Raw genomic sequence first — 25,130 nt, 5'->3', positions numbered from 1 at the left:
AGGCCAGGCCACACCTAGAGTACTGTATTCAGGTCTGGAGGCCTCATTTCAAGAAGGATGTAGAGCTGCTGGAACGAGTACAGAGAAGGGCAACAAGATTAGTGAATGGAACAAAGGGGTGCTCTTACGAAGAAAGGCTTAAGTTTTGCAAATTACAGTGTCTGGAGACTAGGCACCAGCGAGGTGATCTGATAGAGGTGTATAAAGCCTGGAATGGTTTAAGCATGCTCAATGCTGATGGGATTCTTCCTCTAGCTCAGAAAAATCACCTGAGAGGGCATAAATTCAAATTGAGGAAAGACAGATGTAGGATAGACGTGCGGAAATTTGTCTTTAGCCAGCGGGTGGTTGGTTGGTGGAACAGACTGCCATCCCTTGTGGTGGAGGTTGATAGCCTAAATAAGTTTAAGGCTCAGCTGGACAGGTATTTTGAACGAACAGAGGGGTGAAGTGGAAGTGGGTTTTTTTTTTTTGTTTTTGGCTGATGCTGCATAAGCTTGCTTTCTTGCATCAAATGCCTCTACTAATGCTAATGCTGATGTTAGCATTAAGGATTGTATTTAAAATGAGTTGGTGGGGGTAACCTCTGGATATAAATTTGTCGGTAATATACTGTATTTCATTGTGAAGGTCGGTGGGTGAGGAACTGTACTTTAGTGCATTGTGAATTTGGTTATATAAAACTGCCTTTTTAGTGTTTAGAGGGTGATGAGAAGCAAAATGTAAGTATTTACCGGTGTTTGTATTTTTCCTGAAAATTTTCATATTTAAGTTTGTGCCTGTTATATAGATAGTGAGATTAAGGAAATTTATCTGATTGTTCTGTCCAATTTCACGGGTGAATTTAAGTCTATCATGCACAGAGTTAAGTTTTACGAAGAGGTTATTAATAATGGATCTGTTGCCTACTACAAGAATGTCGTCGGCATAGCGCATGTATAATTTTAGTTCAGGGGGAAAGGGGTGTAGAATTTGGCTTTCAATGGCGGCTAGGTAGATTTCGGACAATGGGGCCGAAATCCCTAGTCCCATTGGTAAGCCATATATTTGTTGGAAGATTTTTTCGTTGAATCTAAAAAATCTTGCTTCTAGTAGAAGGGTGGTGAGTTCAAGGATATGGTCTATAGAAAGGGAGGTACGTTTTGTTAAGGTTATCGTCTGTTTCTAAGAACTTGCGTATGGCTTGTAAAGTAAATGGAATACTGACATTTGTGTAAAGAGAAGTAACGTCATAGGAAGCTAGGATGTTTGTATCGGATATTGTGTTATTTATTAATTTTTTGAAAAGCTTGATTGGTGTTATTGATCTTGAATGTGGAAAATTTAGTAAGGGGGGTTATAAATTTGACCAGGAAGGAGGATAAATTAGCGAAAGCTGAATTGCTATATGATACAATTGGTCTTAAAGGGTGGTCTGCTTTGTGTAACTTGATAATCCCAAACATGTGGGGGAGGATTTTATTGCGGATTCCAATTTGCTGTAGTGTGGAAAGGTTGATTTCCTTATTTTGCCTGAGTTTCCTGAGAATTATGTCGAGTTTATTTTTGAGTCTTACGATGTTATGGTTATTTACATTTATGTATGTGTTTGGGTCTGCTAAGATGGATTCTAATTTTTCGGTGTAGGTGTCTTTATCTATTATAACAATCGTGTCACCTTTATTGGCTTTTTGAATAATAACATTGGAAGTTTTACTGAGTTTGTGTAAATCCATAAGCTGTCGTTTTTTTATATTAGAGCAGGAAGAAAGTTTGGTATTAATAATACTATTTGTTTGGTGCATTAGACGCCATTTATCGGGATGATGTTCGAGTTTGGACTGGAATTCAACAATGCAGTCTTTTATAGGGTAATGTTGATTTTTGATGGCAAAATTAAAGCCATATTCCAGGCCAGAAAGTTCAGCGGGTGTAAAAGATCTGGAAGAGAGGTTAACGGTGGTGATTTTTGCGGGGGAACGAGTCTTGAGGGAATTCCATTTTTTATTATGTCTTTGTATTATTTCTTGGTTGGTAGCATTAATACATATATTGTTTTTGTTGGTGAACTCGATCCAGTCATGAGGTGTCATTTCTTTTTTAAGGTAAAATCTGAGTTGGTGTATACTATTTAAAAGGCTATATTTTTTATTATATCTCTTCCTGATTTCTTCACGGATGATCATAATAGATGTGCGGTGTACAATATGTGGATATTTTTTGCAATTATTTTTAGGAAAAAGGCGGACAAATTTGGGGATGATATTGTGGTGGAGACATTTTTGTAAAAAGGCAATGTGTAACTTATTGGAAAAATATTTGATGAGTGTGCTGGTTAGTTGAGAGTTTTTTTATGATTATTAGACATGTCTAAAGGCATCGGGGAGAATAAGGAATGTGAAAAAATTAAAATTAGAGGAGCAGTGCAGATAAGGTGTCGATTATTACCGTTAAAAATATCTTATTAAATTTGACAATACGAAATTTTAGAAATCTTCAAGTACCGTGTTAATAGACTAGAAAAGAATAGCGAAAGCTTAAAAAGCGGTACTCACCTTGAAATTAATCTGCGATGGTTTACTTAGGTAGCGTGGTTAATGTTTAAGTTGAATTGTTAAATTGAAAAATTAAAAGGGAGGGAAGTAGGCAAAAGTTGACTGAGTTAAATGGGCGCAAGGAAACAGAAGTGTACACATCCAATCCTTGGTTGTCATCGAAATAAAAGAAAGAAGAATAATTAAAAACTATGTAAGTGAATCCGGTGAAGCCAATAGTCTTTATGAGGACTTTCGTTAGTTAAAGAACATCTTCAGTTGGCAATGTGTGGGGAGAGAACACGCATGGTATTTTAAGAATAAAAAATTATACTTTCGTGATGCCTTTTTTGACATCACGAGCACCACTCTAACCTCAAAATTCTAAATTCTAAACTCCCCTTCAATCTTTCCCCAATTTGGAACCTCTCGAGATTAAAGTTCCCACATGTCAAAAAAGGCATCACGAGAGTATAATTTTTTATTCTTAAAATACCATGCGTGTTCTCTCCCCACACATTGCCAACTGAAGATGTTCTTTAACTAACAAAAGTCCTCGTAAAGACTATTGGCTTCACCGGATTCACTTACATAGTTTTTAATTATTCTTCTTTCTTTTATTTCGATGACAATCAAGGATTGGATGTGTACACTTCTGTTTCCTTGCGCCCATTTAACTCAGTCAACTTTTACCTACTTCCCTCCCCTTTAATTTTTCAATTTAACAATTCAACTTAAACATTAACCACGCTACCTAAGTAAACCATCGCAGATTAATTTCAAGGTGAGTACCGCTTTTTAAGCTTTCGCTATTCTTTTCTAGTCTATTAACACGGTACTTGAAGATTTCTAAAATTTCGTATTGTCTAATTAACACATATCAACATTAAATATATTAAACATGACTGATGCAAAAAAAAACCATTTATAAATTCAGAAGATACCTCTGCAATGGAAATTTTTTCCTCAGCCACATAACCCGAAACTTCAATCATTTCCATACGATCTCTCAAAGGTTCGGGGATGGTATCTGTCACATTTGCAGTACAGATGAATAGTACCTGTAAAATGTGAAATAATTAAAAAAAAAAAAAAAAAAAATATATATATATATATATATATATATACAAAGGGTACTAGGAAAGTTTTGCAATACAGCTTTGTTTATTTAATTTTTTCAAAGTAATTTCCTCTACATTCAATACACCTCTCCATCCTCCGAAACCAATCTTTAAACCAGTTCTGCCAAGTTTCACTAGGGAGTAAAGCACACTCGTTGTCCCAAGCCCGTAGAAGGTCCTCATCACTGGAAAACCGCTTCCCTTTTAGCTTCATTTTCACATGCGGGAACAGTGCAAAGTCGCAGGGAGCAAGGTCTGGCCTGTAGGGAGGATGCTCGAGAAGTTTCAGTCCTGTCGTGGTCAAATATTCGGTGCAGGCTTTGGCGCGGTGAGCTGCAGCATTATCGTGATGGAGGTACCAGGTGTCCATTCTTGACTTTGGCCGCAGGTTCTTCATAGATCCAATGACTTTAGGCAGGCATTGTTCAGTATACCACTTAGCTGTGACTGTATTCTGTGTGTCCAAAACGACACATTCCACAATTCCACTCGATTTGAAAAATACAGCTATCATTTTCTTCTTTACAGATCGGGATTTTCTGACAATTACGGGTGTGTCGTCATCATCAAAGACCCAAACTTTGTTTTGAGCCTTGGTCGGCAGATCGTAATAGTACAGCCAAGTCTCGTCACCTGTCACGATGTTGTTCACATACCGAGATTGTCCCTTATCAAACTTTTTTAACATTTCCCGGCACCAAGTCACACGTCGTGTCATCTGCTCTTCAGTCAGTTGATGCGGCACCCAGAGAGAACAATGTTTCTTCACGTGCAAATGATCTTGCAGAATCGAACGAATTGCTGGTGCATTTAGGCCCAAAGTATCCTCTTTCTGTTGGTAGGTCACTCGCCTGTTTTCGTCAAGCATTTTCCTCACAGCAGTAACGTTTTCCTCCGTAACTGACGTTCGTGGCCTTCCCGGCCTCTCAGAATCCTCCAGAGTTAAATTTGCCCTTTGGAATTCTCTATACCACCTGAATATCGTTGTACGATGTGGACAATCATCATCTAGTGCAAGAGTCATTTCTTCTAAGCACTGGTCTATGGTTAAACCACGCACGAAATTATACCGCAAAACTGTCCTTATCTCATTTCGTGACCACGATGCCATCGCAAGCACTTTACACTCTCACTACTAATGAATAACTGAGCCCATCGACTTGGCGCGGTGGCTACTATGCACGTATGAACATGTCTCAACATGCAGCAACAAGCAGCTTCCTGTGATTCATTGTTGCGTCATATTGCAAAACTTTCCTAGTACCCTTTGTATATATATATATACAGTACACACACTTTTTTATAAATTTAATTTCAACTTTTTGATTTTACTTCGTATAATCAAAAAGCTCCAGGAATATAAAAAAAAATAAATAAATAAGTGATTTGCAGAATATTTCATATTTCTCAAGTCCTAGTTCTCTGATCCCCTTTAGCACATCTTAATTTTTTTTTTTTTTGGGATTCCAAAATTCTATGAAATCTCTGCTCTGTTTTCAATGTGAATGTTAACTTCAAGAATAAGAGGAACTTTGCATAGTCACCTTGCTCTTCACTAGAAATTGTCTCACATTCAGGCTGGCATGAGCTGGTCTTCTTCAGCATCAAGAGCAGGTTTATTATATTTTTTGATATATTAGTAGGATTGCATCAAGAATTTGTTCCACTAAGCAAAACAGCCAACCACCATCTCTACAAAGTGGTCCTGTTCCAAAATGTCTGGAAAATGGAATGCTGGAGATTGATCACAATAAAGATAACAATGCTCTTGCTTATCCCAGGATGAAAGTGTATGACAAATTATGGCCGTGATCTTCTAACCTCTATTCACTATACCTAGCTCTTGTTATTTCTTTGTTCACAAAACCAAACTTATGCACTCAAAGGGAAGAAATTTCATAATGCATATCCAGAAAAAAAGCTGCAGGACATGCAGAAGGGGATTTAAGATCAGTGAGTGGAAATGCTTCCAACACTGTCAAAATTGAAGTGCACTATCCATATCAAGTCTGGAATACCCAGTATGATTTTTTGGCTCCTCTTTTTAATACAATTTGGGAAATTTTTATTTTCATCCTCCATATATTACCAAAACATAATGAATTATGATAAAGTCAATGTAAAGACATTGATACAGAAATATCAAAAACAGATTTCAGTGCTTTGATGAACCATTATGCTACTGCATGTCCATGCACATTTACTGCTCATGTTATTAATTCAGCTATTCATTTTAAGTCAGGATGTTTTTGTAATGGTTGTATTTAGTTATTCTGAGCATACAGAACAGAATTCACATGTGCATTAAACTGTGTGAAAACTGAAAGGTGGTGATCAAAGATTATCAGTTGATGCAACTAGCACTTGTAGATATACTGTATTAATAAGTCATGCAAAAGTTTGAGTAGTTCCACTGCTTAAAGCAGAAAAAATATCTGCTTAAAACAAAGGTGTTCTGAATGTCTTTCACAACACACAGAAATAATACATCAGTATTTAAAGAGAGCAATAATATGCCATGAAAAGATTGACTATATTTGAAATTGTCAAAGAAGAATACAATTCTAATGGCATATTGTCAGGCAATTTTAATTAATTTTTATTTTAATTTTAATGGCAGAGTCAGCAATTTTAATTAAGATTTGAGAATGTGATACATTGCAGACAAAAGCATCTGCATCACCACTCATCACAAGCTGGAAGGTTAAAGCAGCTTTTAGCTAAAGAAAGTGAGACAGCCTCCACACGAACCTAATATTTTTTGTTTCCTGAACTTGGAAAAACCTTGAAAGGGAAAAAGCTTTAAAGATATTAAGCTTTAAACAATTAAACAAAATGCCTTACAATAATTAGGCTTCTGGAGGAGTCTGAAGAATGCTTTCAGTACTGGTTTTAACAGTGGAACAAGAGTGTAATGCTGTAAGAGTCTACTTAAGATGATTAACCTCACATCCCTTTAATTATAAATATTTTATTTTTTCACAGATTCAATGTCAATACTTCTTTACTGGCATTGGTTCTTGCATCTGTCACCATTGGTATCAGAATTCTCAACTTGAAGGTGTAGCCATTGCATCCACAACAACATGGACAGGATGGTACCCCTGTCCACGTTGAGGGATACTGGCCCCTCCTATGTTTGTTTGTCAGTTTGATCATCTCAGCTCCTGGTTAATCTCCATCACCAAACCATCTGATATCATAATTTGTGTTGGAGACTTTAACCTTTGTGATTCACTTCCCACTGACCCTGCCACTTGTTTGCCTAGCCAGCTTCTAATTCTTAACTATATGGAAGCTACTTCACCTACTAGGGGTGCTGCAAGATTAGACAGAATCTTTCTAATCCTTCTAATCTTGTGGTGGCTTGCAAACCAAACCATGGTGAACATCTAACTTATTGAACCTTCTTGAAACAAGCAGAAAGCATTTCGAAAGCTTCAAAGGAAACCCTATCACAGAATGTTGCTGATTTTTCAGCTCCCCATTCACTGTTTAACATGTTCGCTGCTGCTTATGCGAGTGCCTTTTGTGTGTGCCTTGGGGAGCTGGAACAAGTAGGCACTGCTTTTTTAGTAAATGTAAGGGATTTCATCTGTGAAGAATCGTCACTCTAACGATTCACAGCATTTTAACAACATTTTGTTCACAGCATTTTAACATCAACAGGTGCATTTGAATGAGATTCAGAACCTGCATCACTTGAATAGGATTCTATTTCAGTATCAGATGACTTATTATAAAGAGCTAATTCAAAATCATCAGTTTCAATATCCTGTCCATCCAGTACCATTTTGGTCCTGATGTCCCAGGCTGTGGATCTATTATAACCCTTTAGGATTAAATTTTATATTAAAAAGGTTTACACAAAATTTTATCAGTAGATGCACACTAAGGATGATGTTTTATTTATTTTTTTTCTTTTTTCACAAACTAAAGAATTAAAATTCAGCAAGCATAATCTTCAAAAATTTTTTACTACTTCTTGTGGAAAATACTAAACAACATAAAATAACTTCAAAATAAGAAAAGAACATATGAAACTGTGAACCAAGTATACAGCATTTATTCTCTTGGAGATCATGAAAAGGACCAGGACAATGATGATGAAGAGCTGCCAACACCATCCCAAGGAGACCTCACAAACTAAAAAATTAAAATTCAGCAAGCATAATCTTCAAAAAATTTAAAATTTTCTTCTTGTGGAAAATACTAAACTAGGTAGAGTAACTTCAACATAAGCAAAGGACATATCTGTGAACCAAGAATACAGCATTTATTCTCTTGGAGATCATGAAAAGGACCAGGACAATGATGACGAAGAGCTGCCAACACCATCCCAAGGAGACCTCACAAACTAAAAAATTAAAATTCAGCAAGCATAATCTTCAAAAAATTTAAAATTTTCTTCTTGTGGAAAATACTAAACTAGGTAGAGTAACTTCAACATAAGCAAAGGACACATCTGTGAACCAAGTATACAACTTTTATAGCACTATCTAGACCAGTAATCTCCAAACTTTTTTTTTTTGGTTGCGCACCCCATAATAAAAAAAATTAAATATATAAGTTTAATTTATATATATTTTTTTATAAATCATTTACATGGAAGGCATTATATCTAAAATAACATATAATTTTAAAAGATTACAAATAAAAAAATACAAAACAAAATTAAATTGAAGTTCAAGTACAAAATGCATGTACTTGCATGATCAAATAAAGCCGAGTGATCAAATTGAAGTATTAAAAAACATTTATTTATAATTTTTATTTTCAATTAAGTTTCAAAAAACAAAGTTTTCATAATTAATAAATTTTGATTTATTGCAGATTATCTCGTGCACCCCACACTTTGGAGACCACTGCCCTAGACAGTGCAATTTATACTAAGTAATATCCCAGCCATAATGCAAATAGACCATGGTTCGATCATGTGCTGCTATCAAACAGTTATTCGTTTCATGTGTCTTTCCTTTTACAGTACTCTTTATTGATCGCAATTGAATAGATGCAAGTTTGCATTCCAGTAGTAAAGGTATTAATTAACACTAAGAAGGCAGCCCAAACTATATTTATCAATGTTTGATCTCAGAGAGGAAAGAGGATTTTTTCACAAAAAATTCACATTCACAAATTTGGTAACAATCTTCCCAGAGGCATGGGCAGATTATGTTACCAGATTTGGCCTTACCTCATCCACCAATGCAATGCCTAAGCTCAAGGATACTTCATGTTGTAATATGCTGTTTGAAATCTCAGATTCACTTACAATTTAAAGTGGCTATTCAAACTCCCTTCGGAACTTCTCTGCAACAGAACTGGATGGTATCCCTAACTGCTGCCTCAAAATTGCCAACTTTTTCTTCCTAGGCATCTTGGAAAATCATTACAACCAAACCCTAGCTTAAGCTTATGTGGTTCTGAGTTACTTCTCTCCATAAGCGTGCAAAACCACAGGAGCCAAATGAGTTCAGGCCTATCTCTATGTGCTTTCCTTTATTAAAGTTTTTGGACAAAATTCTCTTGAAACCACTTTCTAGGAAAATTTTTGCTTCTAAACCAGCACCAATTCACAATGGCATCTCAGCACTTTCAATTAAAATGCATCTTCAGCTCATTTCCCAGCATAGCAGAAAAAGGAGAATCTGCACTGCTTTTCCCTTGATATCACTGGTGCTTCGACTCAACTGCTGTTGGTCCACTGTTATCTCTGCTCCAGAACTATTACTATTAGCATTAGTAGAGACATTTGATGCAAGAAAGCAAGCTTATGCAGCATCAGCCAAAAAAAAAAAAAAAACCCACTTCCACTTCACCCCTCTGTTCGTTCAAAATACCTGTCCAGCTGAGCCTTAAACTTATTTAGGCTATCAACCTCCACCACAAGGGATGGAAGTCTGTTCCACCAACCAACCACCCGCTGGCTAAAGGCAAATTTCCGCACGTCTATCCTACATCTGTCTTTCCTCAATTTGAATTTATGCTCTCTCAGGTGATTTTTCTGGGCTAGAGGAAGAATCCCATCAGCATTGAGCATGCTTAAACCATTCAAGGCTTTATACACCTCTATCAGATAACCTCGCTGGTGCCTAGTCTCCAGACACTGTAATTTGCAAAACTTAAGCCTTTCTTCGTAAGAGCACCCCTTTGTTCCATTCACTAATCTTGTTGCCCTTTGTACTCGTTCCAGCAGCTCTACATCCTTCTTGAAATGAGGCCTCCAGACCTGTATACAGTACACTAGGTGTGGCCTGACCATTGCCTTATACAAGGGAATAATCACCTCCTTATCCCTGCTAGAAAAATTCCTATATATCATTGACAATACACCATGAGCTACTCTTGCAGCTCATCTGCACTGCTCAGAGAACTTCATATCTGCCTGCACAATTACCCCCAGGTCCTTTTCATTCTCCACCACTGTCAGTGTAGTACCGCAGAGTTGATACGTTGCTCTGGGGTTACTGTTTCCCATATGTAGTACTTTACATTTGTCAATGTGAAACTTCATTTGCCACCTCTCAGCCCATCTGCTCAACCTTTCCAGATCCTGTTGCAGCAGCATAGTGTCAGTAGTGTCCTTGACAACCCTGCCAACCTTTGTATCATCTGCAAACTTGGACATTAAGCCCGATATACCATCATCAATATCATTTATAAATACAGAAAACAATAATGGACCCAACACCGAGCCCTGAGGGACTCCACTAATAACATCAGTCCACGATGAGCAGTGTCCATTGATTACCACTCTCTGTCTTCTCCCCCTCAACCACCCCTTTATCCATAGCAGCAATTTGCCTCCAATGTCACACTGCTCCAATTTGTGTAGCAGTCTTCCATGTGCAACAGTATCAAAAGCCTTTCTAAGATCCAAGTATATAATATCAAAGTTATTCCCTGCATCCAGTTCTTTTGTGACTGCATCATAGTATCCAATCAAGTTGGTCAGGCAAGACTTCCCCTTAACAAAACCATGCTGTGTCTGAGCTATAACTGAAGTCTTGTCTAAATGATCCTGCAGTGCTTCTTTAACCAGTGCCTCCATTAATTTTCCTGGAACAGAAGTTAAGCTCACAGGTCTATAATTACTTGTGTCAGCCTTTGATCCTCCTTTGTGAATTGGGGTCACATTTGCACATTTCCAGTCTATGGGTACCTCCCCTGAGTCCAAAGAAGCTCTCATAATTATGGCTAAGGGTTTGCTTACTTCCTTTGCTGCCTCCTTTAATATAACTGGATAGATCCCATCCACCCCGGGTGCCTTTCTTGTGTTTATCTTCAACAGTTTCTCCTCCACTTTACTCCCAGTTATTTCAAGATTCTGTAGCTTACTGCTAGAGTTGAATACACCTCTGGCATTCCCCTTGCTGAATAACTCCTCATGTGTGAATGTCGATGCAAAATATTCATTTAGTTTGTTAGCTACCTGAGCAGGATCATCAACAGTTGACCCATCAATACCAAGTGGACCAATCTGATTCATCCCCTTCCTTCTAGAGTTTACATAAGTAAAGAACTCTTTGCTGTTTTTCTTTGCATCCCTTGCCAAGGATTTCTCGTAATCTGCCTTCGCCTGCCTAACCTCCTTTGTAACTTGGTTGCATATCAACTTGTATCTATCATAGGCTTCTGTGTCATGTGTTAATTTTTAAGTATCCCATGCATTTTTCTTCTCTGCCATATGCCTCATTAGTTCATCTGACATCCATTTTGGCCTAAACCTTGAACAATATTTCTTAGTTGGTATGTAAAGCCTAGTAGCTTCCAAGATAAGTTCTTTGAATGCTTCCCATTTTGAATTTGCTGTTGGTAACATCATCAGTTAGTCCCACTGTATAGAATTTAAATACTGTCTCAGTCCATCGTAGTCGCCTTTACGGAAGCAGTAACCCTTCCCTTTACCCCTAATGGTAGTTACCTCTTTGAGTAAATCCCACTTCAGCAAACTGTGATCACTGCCACCTAGTGGTTCATTTATCTGCAGATTCTTAATGCATGAAGAATCACTGTTGATAATCAAATCAAGAGTATTACTCCCTCTAGTTGCCTCCCGAACATGCTGATGTAGAAAACAATCATCCAATAAATCCACAAAAGCCCTGCTAGTGTGTGAGTAACCAGCCCCCAAATTCCAGTCAATATCTGGGAAATTAAAATCTCCCATTATAAGACTCTCTGATTTACTGGCCCACTCTATTTCCCTGTACAGTTCCTTATTATACTCATCAGAGTCATTAGGCCTATAGCACACTCCTACTCTCAATTTTGATCTCCCAATGCTTATGTCACACCAAACTGACTCAACACTGCACTGTCCAGCGATGTCGACTGGCTTCACTTCCTTGGTTTTTATGTGTTTCTTAACTAATAGCATAACCCCTCCCCCCTTCGTATCCTGTCTATCCTTTCTGTAGACGTTGTACTCCCCAAATTGCAGTTCTGCATCCCTTATATCTGTGTGACACCACGTCTCTGATATCCCAACAATATCTGCCTTTGATGTTTTGAGCAATACCTCAAATTCATCAAATTTATTTACTAAACTCCTAGCATTGGCGTACATGCAAGTATACCTGCACCTGTTTCTATTCTTAGCTACCCTAAACCCATGTGTTTACTTGTACCGCAATGGCTCCCAGCAGTCTCTGAAATACCATGCATCTTGTTTTTCAGGCTTCTGCTCATTCTAATAGAAGCAGTGCAAGAATCTCTTTCACCTCTGCCAGTGGCTACTGTCAATCTACTGGTCTTTGTCTCCCCCCCCAAGCTAGCAGTTTTCCGACCCACCTAACACTGCCTCGATAGCATCAGCAAATATTCTTGCACCCTTTCTATTTAAGTGTATCCCATCCCTGTAGAAGCAATCTCTCCTGTTAACAAGTACAGTCCAGGCTGAAAAAAATTCTACCCCTTGAGCCTTCCACAATCTTTCCAGGGCCGAATTGATCGACAAGGCTCTCATTATATACTCCCTCCTATCGTGTCTGGGCAGAATTGCAGACACTTTCAAATTCAACCCTAATTCTCGGCTTTTGTTCAACAGTGACCTGTACTTGTTAAGTAATTCTGCCGGTCTCCTACTCTTAATATTATTAGTGCCAACGTGTACAACTATATCACCTTTTGTGCCCTTAAAAGATGATATTCGCTCTACAACGTCATCAACCTTTGCCCCTGGCAGACATACCCTGGTCCTGTTCCACCTATCAATACCCTACTATATCTCAGTACCCCTGCCGAAAGCAGTTACTTTACAATCACACTCTTCTCTTCTCTAATAAATCTGCAACATATATTTTTAACATTTGCTTAGGCCTGCTTCATGCAGGAATCCTCTCACACTTGCTCTTCTCAGCCACACTCTCCTTTTCTTTCAAGTCACCCAAATTTCAGCTCATAAGCTGATATTTTACCCCTTCTGGCAATGTTAGCCTTTTAAATTCATTGTGTAGGGTTCAACAATTGATTGACAACTTCTTGGATTATACTAAGCTTTTTGGTTTGCATGTCAACCTCCCTGAAGACCAAGTATCTACTGTTTGTTCCTTTGACAATCTCTTCTTTATTATTTGTAAGAAGGGGATCTCGTGATTGTTTGTTGTTATGTTAATGAATTGATAGACACTACTCTTTTAGTTATATCTATATTAAGTTATTTATTATTGAAATGGTACAATTTAAAGGAATTGAACCAACTCAATGCCAAACACTAACTATTTATGGCTACGTTTTGGGAATTCCGTTTCCTGTCTAACAGCACTATGGGGAATAGAACATAGTTTGAGGAGTGGTCCTACAAGTTTTCAATTTGATAATGATATTTCATTATTTATAATACAATGTATTCTGATTATGCTATAGCCCTTTACATGAACAATTGTTGTATAATTATTACACTTTTGCTTATAATTTAATTAATTCATAAACTAATAAATAAAAATAGTTTATGAAAAATCCCTAGAGTTACTCTCATAATTAGTTGGAAGCAATTAGTTTGCCATGAAAACTACCGTATTTCCCCATGTATGAGATGCACCTTTTTTCGAAAAATTTGGGGTCAAAAAACTGGGTGCGTCTTATACAGTGGTTGTAGATTTTTTTTACTTGCATTTCCCGCTTTTTCATGCTTGCTGTCTTTGCGCTCATTGTTTCGCACTTGTTACCGGTATATTAGGTTACGTTTTGCCACGTTCTGCCCAGAAATGGCCCAGAAAAGATTTTCGTACAGTGCTGAATTCAAGTTATGAGGAGTTGTATGAATTTTATGATGAATAAAACTTGAGTTCAATAACTTTATGTAATATTGGGCCCCAAAATTAAGGTGCATCTTATACATAGGGAAATAAGGTAATTGCTTCCAACCTCCCATTGTAGCCAATGGGAGGTTGCTGCGTGGCAAACGTGGCAGATTTTAAGTACAGGGATTATATTATAGTGGGAAATTAGGATAGTTCCGAAGTTAAGGGGGAAAAACCGGTTTATGAGCATATCCATGGACATTTCTAAACTTTTTAGTCTGTTATGGATTATTAGATCGACATATGAAGTAGTTAATAACTGAGCGTGTGGTACTACTATTAAAATTAAATAAATAAATTAAAATGTCCATATAAAGTTGTTATGATTAATACAATAATGATAATTATTTGTTGATTAACTGCTTATTAAATTTAAGTTAAGAGTTTAAAATTAAATTTTAAATCTTGAACCGAGACTCCTCAGATTTTCTTTTCCTTATTAAGAGGTTTGGGATCTTCTTTTTTCTGAGAATTTCTTCAGGATATATCTATGGAACAGGTTGTATAATAAGCATTGTGGATGTAAAAATCCTTGTTTTCTGTTGATTGCAGAGCTTCTAAAACATTTTGTGAAGTACACTTCTTTCAAGTTCTTCTGGAGTAGGTTGTAACCATTGTTAGAACTATGGTGTTCGAGAAATCCCATGTGCCTCTGCAGGAAAGGGTGCGTGCAACTGTTTCACATTTTTTTGATTCTGCTCTGTTGATTGACTTTCCAAAATAGGTTGAGTTGATTGCCACCAAAACCTCAAAAGCTTTTACCATAAAATTGGATTTAAGGTAGAAACAGAAGAAAATGGACAACTACCATTTCTGGGCATTCACATCTTCGGAAACCCTGAAAACCAAGAGATGGTAATATATAGGACACCCACAGATGCATCCTAAACTACAAGTCTTCAAATCATTTCTCCACCAAAACAGCTATCATCAGAACAAACATCAAAAGAGCCCTAAATGTTTACAGCAAATCAGAATTACTGGAACAGAAAATCCCAACCATAAAAGCAATAGCTTTAAAGAAGCAAGATTCTCCAGCATTAATGGACATCATCATCAACAAAATTCTAAACAATAGTTCTAGAACTCCACAGATGCAAAGAACTGCATATGGGTAGCAATAACACCAGATTAATGTACCAAATGTGTGGTACTACACTAGTATGGTGGAAAATGAAAAAGACTTGGGGGTAATTGTGCAGTCAGATATCAAGTTCTCTGAGTAGTGCAGACAGGTTACTAGGCCACCTCATGCAGTTTTGTCAATGATATACTGAATTTTGTACAAGGCCTTGCCATTGCCTTGTACAATGGCAAGGTTGTGAGTATTGTTTATAAGTCTGGAGGTCTCATTGTAGGAAGGATGTAGAGCTACTGGAATGAGTACAAAGAAGGGCAATAAGACTGGTGAGAAGAATAAAGGGGTGTTTTATCAAGAAAGGTTTCAGGTCTGCAAACTGCACTGTCTGGAGACTAGGCACCTGTGAGGTACTTAAGGCTTTGAATGGATTGAGCAAAGCTCAATGCTGATGGGATTCTTCCTCTTGCTCAGACTATGCACACGAGAGGACATAAATTCACAATGAGGAAGAAAGTTTGCTTTTAGCCAGCAGGTGTTTAACTGCTCAACAAACTTCCATCTGTTGTTGTGGAATTGATAGCTTAAATAAATTCAAGGAAGAATTGGACAAACTGAATGAAATTAAATAGGTGAAATGAGAAGTGTTTTTTTGGTTGATGCCGTATAAGCTTGCTTTCTTTCCGAATATGCCACTACTAATGCTAATAACAGATTAAAAAGTTTATAAATATCCTTGGATATACTCTCAAAAACTGATATTCCCCACCCCCATAACCATCCTAATTTCTCTCTATATTATATCCCTGTACACAAAATCTTCCAGGTTTGCCATGGAGCAACGCCCCATTGGCTACACAAAGCCACAATCCAGTGATTTATTGTACAGGAAACAGGAAATATATTGTGCAAAAAGGATATGTGGAATAGGACCAAGTTATGTCGTCCAGGCACAGAAGTTGATGACACAGAGCAGATGTCATCTTTTAAGGGCAAAAAAGGTGATACTGTCATTAGTCATTAGTGATACATTGGCACTAATGACATTAAGAGTAGGAAATCTGAGGACTACTTAACAAGTACAGGGTAATGTTCAGAAAAAGTCATGAGAATTACCTGAAGATCGGCATTTAAGGAATTGGCAGCAGATTTTCGAGAACTTGAAGCTGATTGAGCAGGACAAGGTTTCTCAAAATGGAAAGTTGAATGCAATGTGCTATCATCGGCAAAACTATGGATAGGATTTCCAGTCAATGGAAGAAGGTCATTGATATACAAGAGGAAAAGAGTGGGGGAAAGAACTGAACCTTGGGGGCCACCGGCATTAATGGAGAAGTTAGAAGACAGAGAGCCATCTACCATCACCCTCAGTGAGCGATCAGAGAGAAAACTGGATAACCAATTACTAAAAACAATAGGCAAACCATAAGATGGAAGCTTGTTTAGAAGACCTTTATGCCAAACACGATCAAAAGCCTTTCAGATGTCAAGAGCAACTACTTGTGTTTCACCGAACCTTTCCATTGAATTAGTCCATAAATGGGTAACATAAGCCAGAATATCACCAGTGGATCGACACTGACGGAATCCATACTGGCGATCGTTGATCAGACGGAAGGTTTCTAGGTAGTTTAAGAGTTGGCAGTTAATTGATTTCTCCATTACTTTAGAAAGAGTAGAAGTAATTGCAATGGGACGATAACTGGATGGGAGGGATTTGTCACCCTTTTTAGGAACTGGCTGGATATGAGCAAATTTCCAAGCAGAAGGAAAAACACCTTTGGAATAAGAAAGTGAAAAAAGGCGGCAAAGAATAGGAGTAAGTTCAGGTTGATTGATTTTGATTTGGTAGTTGTTGGCGCATCGTCTTCTGTGGCCATATTGCACCTCCCAAGGTTTTTGCAGTACTTTGATCCAAGCCCGAGGCGGGAATCGAACCCGCGACCTTTGGGTTGCCGGGCAGGTACTTTACCCACTCGGCTAGCCTGGTCGAGTAAGTTCAGGAGCACAGGTTTTGAGAACAAGTGGAGAAATACCATCAGGACCTGGAGCTTTCTTAGCATCAAGATTCATCAAAATCCTTCTGATATCCTTTTGATGGAAGACCACAGGAGGCATTGAATGGAGCGTGTTAGGAATGGTGGGAGGTGTTTTACCAAGATCATTAACACATGTGCTGGAAGAAAAATGGGATGCTAGCAGGTCAGCTTTATCCTTGGCTGAAGTGACAACAGAACCATCTGGTTTGGACAGAGGTGGGAGCAGAGATGGGCAAAAGTTGCGGCCAATAGCTTTGGCAAGAGACCAGAATGCTCGGCTACCATTAGGGCAAGAAGCAAGTTTTCTACTCTTAGCCTGTTCAAACTCTAGTTTGGACTGATTAATAACTGCTTTACAATTGTCGCGAGCTTTGGTGTAGGCAGAAAATGAAACTGAAGAATTAGAAACAAGCCAATTACGATATGCAACATTCTTCTCTTGGACAGTCTTAGCACATTTATTGGAAAACCAAGGTTTAGATAAAGGACGAGATTTTAAAGTGGAGTGTGGGATAAAGGATTCCATTCCTGCAAGAATAATTTCACTGACACGATCTGAGCAAACGTTGACATCAGAAGTTTTGAAACAGTAATCAGACCAAGGAAAAGAAGAAAAGAAGTCTCGCAGGTCATCCCATTTTGCATTCTTGTAATGCCAAACAATACGAGGTTGGGAATAGCCATGAGATAAAGGTTCCATTGGAGAAGAGACAATCACCAAGTTGTGATCTGAAGTGCCTAAAGGACCTCTCACTTCGACCTTGTACTAGGGTTGTTTGTGAGAAAAAGATCAAGCGTATTGGCTGTATGATTAGGATTGTCTGGTATTCTTGTAGGTAAATGAACAATCTGTGCTAGGTCATTAGTAATTGCAAAAGCCTCAGCATCTCGACCTGCTGGGTCGGTGTGACTAGAAAACGGAAGCCAGCTGGAGTTGTGAACGTTAAAATCACCAAGGAAAATTACCTCACTGTTAGGAAAGTTGGACTGGAGAAAGTCAACTTGCAAAGAGAGGAAGTCAAAGAACTCCAAGTGATTAATGGAGTTGGGAGAACGGTAGAGACAACAGATGAATTTGACACAATGAGGTAGAGAGATTTTAAGCCAGAGAAGATCAAAGAGAGGAGATTCCAAATTGCCAAGTCTCTGGCAGGGAATATCAGAACGGACATATGCACAAGTACCACCTTTGAGGCGAAAGGAATCATACAGCAAATAATTTGGACATCTGAGATGAGCAGTAGTTGAATCAACTGATAACTGAGATTCAGTCAGAAATAGTACATGGGGTTTGGAAGACTGCAAGTGGAAATGGAGATCGTTGAGATTGGACTTGAGACTACGTATATTTGTGAAATGAATTAGGAAGTCCTTGGGAGGTTTAGATCTTTTCGCAGATAAGCTTGCTCTATTATTTTGACAATTCATGGTGTATTCAATAGTAAGAAAAAGTGGGTGGGACATGCTGTATGAAGTAATAAAATTTTTGGATATGGCGTACATGTGGTAAGAATATACCCAGATCCTTGACATAGCGTGGCCTTGACAATGCTCCCCGCATACATACTACTCGGACTCCCTCCAGTCACTATCTGGCAGAGTAGAGTAGAGGTAGCAAGATTATACACTAGCTGATCTGGAAGCCTCCTAGAGAGTTACCAATAGGTTCGGTCCGGTGTACTATCTAGCAGCCGGCCTGCGAACACCGTTTTAGAGCTGTACCCTCGAAATGTAAGGAATATTGGATCTCGCCACGACATTCATCATAACCTCAAAAATCATCAATCATACTGCATGATGGAAGAGATAGGGAAGGGTTGGCTGGAACTTAGCTCTAGAGACTAAACATGGGTTCCACCACTTCAAGCCTCCAATAAGCAAAGTGGTGGTATTTCACCGGTTGATGAGAGTCATCTACCACCTAGTACTGCCTGGTAACATAGAGGGGCGGCGTTCCTCCATGTGGTGTGGGCGCCACACCTCGACCCCTGCTTACATTGGTTCACACCTGGGTGGTTACCCACTATGTACTTGTGCATGGAGGTTATCCATTTACTGTCCAACTTCAAACCCACAGAACCAACTTTTCATCTTCCTCATTTATTCATTCAACTGCCGTTTTCTGGAACAACCTTCCTTCATACGTATTTCCTGAAAATTACAATCTACAGAAGTTCAAGTCCAATATCAACAGATATCTTCTTTCGTCTTCTCAACCTCCAACCCAAGCACGGTACTAAGTACTATAAGTTCTAATACCTCTCGTGCTTGGGGTTCTCATAAAAAAAAAAAAAGTTAAGTTTAACTTTGAACATGTCTGCAATTCTGCTCAGACATGACAGGATTACACGATGAGAGCCTTTTCAATCAATTCAGCCCTGGAGAGATTGTGCAAGGCTCATGGGGTAGAATTTTTCACATGGTCTCTGCTTGTTAACAAGAGAGACTGCTTCCACAGGGATGGGATACACTTAAAGAGAAAGGGTGCAAGAATATTTTGCTGCACCACTACCGCAATGATTCTATCGAGGCAGTCCTAGATGGGTCGGAAAAGTGCAGGCTTAGCCAGAAGTGAAAGTGATTCTTGCACTACTTCTATTGGAATATGCAGCAGCCCAGTAAGAAAGGTAGTGGGGATTTCAAGGCCTGCTATGGGTCACCATGAAACAAGGAAATACATGGGCCATGTTAGGGTAACTAAGAGTAAGAAGGTTCAAGTATACTTGCATGTCAGTGCTAGGAGCATAATAAATAAATTACAGCAGGGTCCCGTTATAATGCGGTTTGCTTTACGCTGATTCGCTATAACGCTGTTCTTATATTATAACTCGTATCTGACTATAACGCTCTTTTACAGATTGCATTTTTGGCATATTTAAAGAAATCGTTTCATTTGATGGAGTCGATAGCTTGAAAATGAATACCAAAACAGCATTAAAATGTTTCCCATGCCGATTTGAGAAATTTTCCCACGCTCAGTGAAATTTTCTTGCACGCTAATTTAATTGCAGTACAGTCACTTGTTATGTAGTTCCGAGATCAACATTTTAAAAAATGATCAAGTATATTGCTTGTAATATTTGTGTTATATGCATTTATCCGAAGTCTAGTCATCACTCAGTATTGTATTAGAACGTGCGTAACGGACAGTTTACTTGAACATTGTATTGTAATTAATGCAACCAACGCAGTTACATTTTAGAAGAGATAATAATGGGCGATAAGAATGAAAAAACAACGTCTGGCTGCAGTACGAAGACTATAAATGTAAGAAAAATACTGAATTTGAAAATTAAATTAGACGTTTTGAAGCGAATCGATTCCTGCCAAAGACAAGCGGATGTGTGCCATAATTTAGGACTTGCAAGTTTAACTGTAAGAACAATTATAAAAAAATAAAGAATTAATTTTAGCAGCGGGAGAGACAGCTGTTCCACTGCAAGAAACTAGGGCTAGGCCAGCTATTAGGATTAAAATGGAAAAGACTAACTAATTTTATTGAAGATAATGTCCAATGCAGAATTCAGTTAAGTTAAATATTATATAATAAAAAAAAAAAAAAAAGAGAGAGAGATTAGCCAATATGATGATCTGAAGAAAACTCACCTAAAAAAAAAAAAAAAAAAGGTGAAACCATTTAAATCTGGTAAGGGCTGGTTGAATAGATTTAAAATCTAGGGAGAAGCCGCACATGCAGATCAAGGAGCCGAAACTTTCAAAAAAGAACTTGTTAAAATTATTGAAGAGCGCTATTATGTGTTATACTTCTCAACAAGTTTATAACATAGATGAAGCAGCAGGACTTTTGTGGAAACCAATGCCTAAAAGAAGTTTCATACTGAAAGAAGCAAAAAACATGCCAGGTTTTAAAGCGGTGAAGGATCGGGTGACTTTATTGTTGGGTGGTAACGCTGCAGGGGATTTAAAATTAATACCCTTTTTAGTTTATTTAGAAGAGGGCCAAAGTTCAACCCAAACTCGATACATTTTTCATGATTAAATTCGTCAATTAAATTAAATCAATCAAAATCAAATTTAGATCAATTAAATTCATGATTTTAATTGGAATTTTAAGTTTAATTTTGATACGTAAATAGTTACAACATAATTATATACGTATGTAATGCAGAATATTTTACATGTACAAATATTTGAATATTAAATATTTTGACCGACATTTGTGCATCTTTACACTACCGTTTATTATTGATTAGGAAATATCCTATGGCACCGACCACAACTTACAAATAAATATGTTACCTTATGGGAATGCGGAGCTCACTTAGTGCGGATTCACTTAGCGCTCTGTTTTTCCGGAATGAATTATCAGCGTTAAGCGGGGGTCACCTGTATATGAATTTAAAGTGCTGATCAAGTCATCAAATGGTATGTCATTCAGATATAAGGGATGCAGAATTTGAATGTGGGGAGTAAAATATACAGAGAAAGGACAGGATGGGGAAGGGGGTTGCCAGGAGCATAGTAATTAAATTTGGTGTGCTGGTCAAGTCATCATATGCAGACATTGTAGGGATATCAGAGAGGCAGAATCTTAATATGGGGAGTACAATGTATACAGAAAAGGACAGGAGGGGGATTATGCTCCTAGTTAAGAAGCACATAAAACTTAAGGCAGTGCATCCAGTTGATAAGTGGCCAGGCCAATGTTGAGTCAAGATAAGCACTGGTGTGAGATGAGCACTAAGAAAACAAAAATCAGAAGAGCAGGAGTGTGTTATAAGCTGAATAACTGTGGTGAGTAACAATGAACAACTGTACAGAGAAATTGAGTGGGTCAGTAAATCAGAATGTCTTATAATGGGGATTTTAACTTTCCAGCTATTGAGTGGATCGGTCACTCACACACTAGTCTGACTTTTGTGGATTTATTGGATGACTGTTTTCTATAGTAGCATGTTAGAGACGCAATAGAGAGAGAGCAATACTCTTGATCTGATTATTAGCAGTGATCCTTCATGCATTAAAAATCTGTAGATAACAGAACTACTAGATAGTAGTGATCACAGTGTACTGATGTGGGATTTACTTAAAGAAATAATTATCTTCAAGGGTAAAGGGAAGGGTATTTTCTTTTGTAAAGGAGACTACAGTGGTCTCATACAGTTTTTAAATTCTGTATAGTGGGACCAGCTGATGATGGGATCAACAACAAATTTATGACAACATCCTTGGATGCAGGAGAAGTCCCCCACAGACTGTAGATTTGCAAATGTATCCTTAATTCACAAAAGGGATGAAAGGTTGACACGTTTAATTCCAGACCTGTTAGTTTAGAAATTAGAAATTAATAGAAATATTAGAAAAGTTAGGTCGAGGATAACCGTTGATACAACAGAGAAATCCAAAAAGAAGACAATATTAATAAAAATATGTAAAAACAGAAATATCAAAGGTTACATTCTCCTGTCAAGCACAGATGTCTGCAAACTAGATATCTTATAGACTAGACTGGGTTAAATTTACACCCTTTTGACTTCCTCAGGCAGTTAATTTCGCTGGTTGTTCCCTTGTTTTAGCATCCAGCAGTAGCTGGCCATTATACTAAAATACCATCTTCCTTGGTGCCACTTTTCCCCATTTCTTTTAGTGGATTTGCTCATTGGAATGTGAACTGGAGATGTGCAAATGTATCCCCAGTTCACAAAGGAGGATCGAAGGGTGACACGAGTAATTACAGACCAATTAGTTTAACTTTTGTTCCGGGTAAAATAATGGAGTCACTGGTTAAAGATGCATTGCAGGATCATCTAGACAAGACTGCAGCAATAATTCAGACACAGCATGGGTTTGTTAAGGGAAAGTCTTGTCTGACAAATTTGATAGGATATTATGATATAGTTACAAAGGAACTGGATGCAAAAAATAATTTTGATATCATATATTTGGATTTCTTGACACTGTTGCACATGGAAGACTACTGTACAAATTGGAGCAGAATCGTATTAAAGGTAAGTTGCTACAATGGATAAAAGGATGGTTAAGTTGGAGAAGACAGAGGGTGGTAATTAATGGGTGCTGCTCTTCGTGGATTAATGTTATTAGTGGAGTCCCACAGGGTTCGGTGTTGGGTCCTCTGTTGTTTTGTATATTTATCAATGATATTGATGAAGGTATATAAGGCTTAGTGTCGAAGTTTGCAGATGATACAAAGGTTGGCAGGGTTGTTAATGACAGTAATGGCAGTGTGCTACTGCAACAGGATCTAGATAATTTGGGCAGATGGGCTAAGAAGTGGCAACTGAACTTTAACCTTGACAAATTCAAAGTACTGCATATGGGTAGAAGTAACCCCAGAGAAACGTACCAACTGTGTGGTACTACACTTAAGGTGGTAGAAAATGAAAAAGACCTGGGGGTAATTGTGCAGTCAGATATGACGTTTTCTGAGCAATGCAGACAGGCTGCCAGGGCAGGTCATGGGGTTTTGTCAATGATATATAAGAATTTTGCTAGCAGGGAAAAGGAGGTGATTGTCCCTCTGTATAAGGCAATGGTCAGGCCATGCCTTGAGTACTGCGTACAGGTCTGGAGGCCTCATTTTAGGAAGGATGTAGATTTACTTGAGCGTGAGGTGTGAGGGGAATGAAGTGATCCTCTTGAGTGGTGAGGGGAATGAAGGGATCCTCTTACCAAGAGAGGCTTAAGTTCTGCAAATTGCAGTGGCTGGAGACTAAACATCTGTGCGGTGATCTGATTGAGGTGTATAAGGCCCTGAATGGGTTGAGCCCGCTGAATTCTGATGGGATCCTTCCACTTGTTCATAAAGTCAAACGGGGCATAAATTCAAATTAAGAAAAGACAGATGTAGAACAGATGTGTGGAAATTTGCCTTTAGCCAGCGGGTGGTTAATTGTTGGAACAAACTTCCATCTGTTGTTGTGGAAGCTGATAGGTTAAATAAATTTAAGGGGGAACTGGACAGGCATTTGGAGGGAATGGTGCGATTTTTTTTTTTTTGGCTGATGCTGCATAAGCTCATACACTTGCTTTCTTGCATCACATGCCACTACTACTACTACTACATTGTGAATAAGTGCTCCTCAATTTTTGGATATTGGTGTGGATATTGGATTATTGTGTTGAAAATGGTACCATAGGAAAGATGAAGACTTAGCAAGTGATTTGATGTAAGATTCTCTTAGGTATTTAGTGGCATTGTTCTCTAAACGGTCCTTCTTTACTTCTTTAACCAGTGATTAAAACATTTTCTCTGGGACAGAAGTCAAGCTGACAGGTCTGTAATTATGTCACCCTTTGACTCCCCTTTTGTTAATTGGGTATATATTAGTGCATCTCCAGTCACAGCGATTTCCGTCGAATCCAAGTATGCTCTCATAATTAAGGCTAAAGGTTTGCTAACCTGTTTTGTTGCTTCCTTAATATAAGTGATAGGTGGTTTTTCATGCTTATCTTCAAAAATTTCTCTTTCACTTTCCTCTCAGTTACCACAAAATTGTTTAGCTCTCTGTTATAATTTCATGAACTTCTAGTATCCTAACCCCTACACTCAGTTGTGAATGTATACACAAAATACTTATTCAGTTTGTCAGAAACCTGAGAAGGATCCTCAATAGTTAAACAATTCACATCTAGTGGATCAATGTCATTCATCCCTTTTTTTCTAGTCTTTACTGCTTTTCTTTGCATTTTATTTTTTGCCAGAGACTTCTTGTAATCTACTTCAGCTTGCCTACTCCTTTCTGACTTTATTTCAAACTAGTTTATATCTGTCGTAGGCTTTTGTATCACCTGATTGATAATTTAGATTTATTCCATGCATTTTTCTTCACTGTCATGAGTCAATTCATCTGATATATACTTAGCTCTAATACTATCTCTTAGTTGGTATAAAATGCCTAATACCTTCCTAATGCTTCCAATTCAGAATTTGCTGTAATATCATCAGTTGGTCACAATGTATAGAATTTAAAACCTGTCTGTGACTACTATAGTCACTTTTATGAAAGTAAAAGTCCTTCCCTTTACCCTTGATGGCAGTTTCATCTCTAAGTAAATTCCACATCAATACAATGTAATCACTGCCAACTAGCAGT

At 38.0% G+C, this 25,130-nt stretch overlaps 1 protein-coding gene across 1 annotated transcript in view; it reads right to left on the bottom strand.

The window, feature by feature from the left end:
• LOC150089347 (lon protease homolog, mitochondrial-like) overlaps positions 1-25,130 on the bottom strand; it is a 441,356-nt gene that overhangs the window by 81,423 nt on the left and 334,803 nt on the right. Inside the window, exon 16 of the mRNA XM_090368526.1 lies at positions 3,458-3,574. Within this exon, the coding sequence (XP_090224652.1) occupies positions 3,458-3,574 (117 nt within the window). The remainder of the gene's footprint in view (positions 1-3,457; positions 3,575-25,130) is intronic.

This window comes from Mastigoproctus giganteus, chromosome 2 (assembly GCF_048544385.1).
Source record: "Mastigoproctus giganteus isolate SK-2022 chromosome 2, ASM4854438v1, whole genome shotgun sequence".
Taxonomy (NCBI): Eukaryota; Metazoa; Arthropoda; class Arachnida; order Uropygi; family Thelyphonidae; genus Mastigoproctus; species Mastigoproctus giganteus.
The sequence above is the reverse complement of the archived record's forward strand: the minus strand, read 5'-3'. Positions and strand labels throughout refer to the sequence as shown.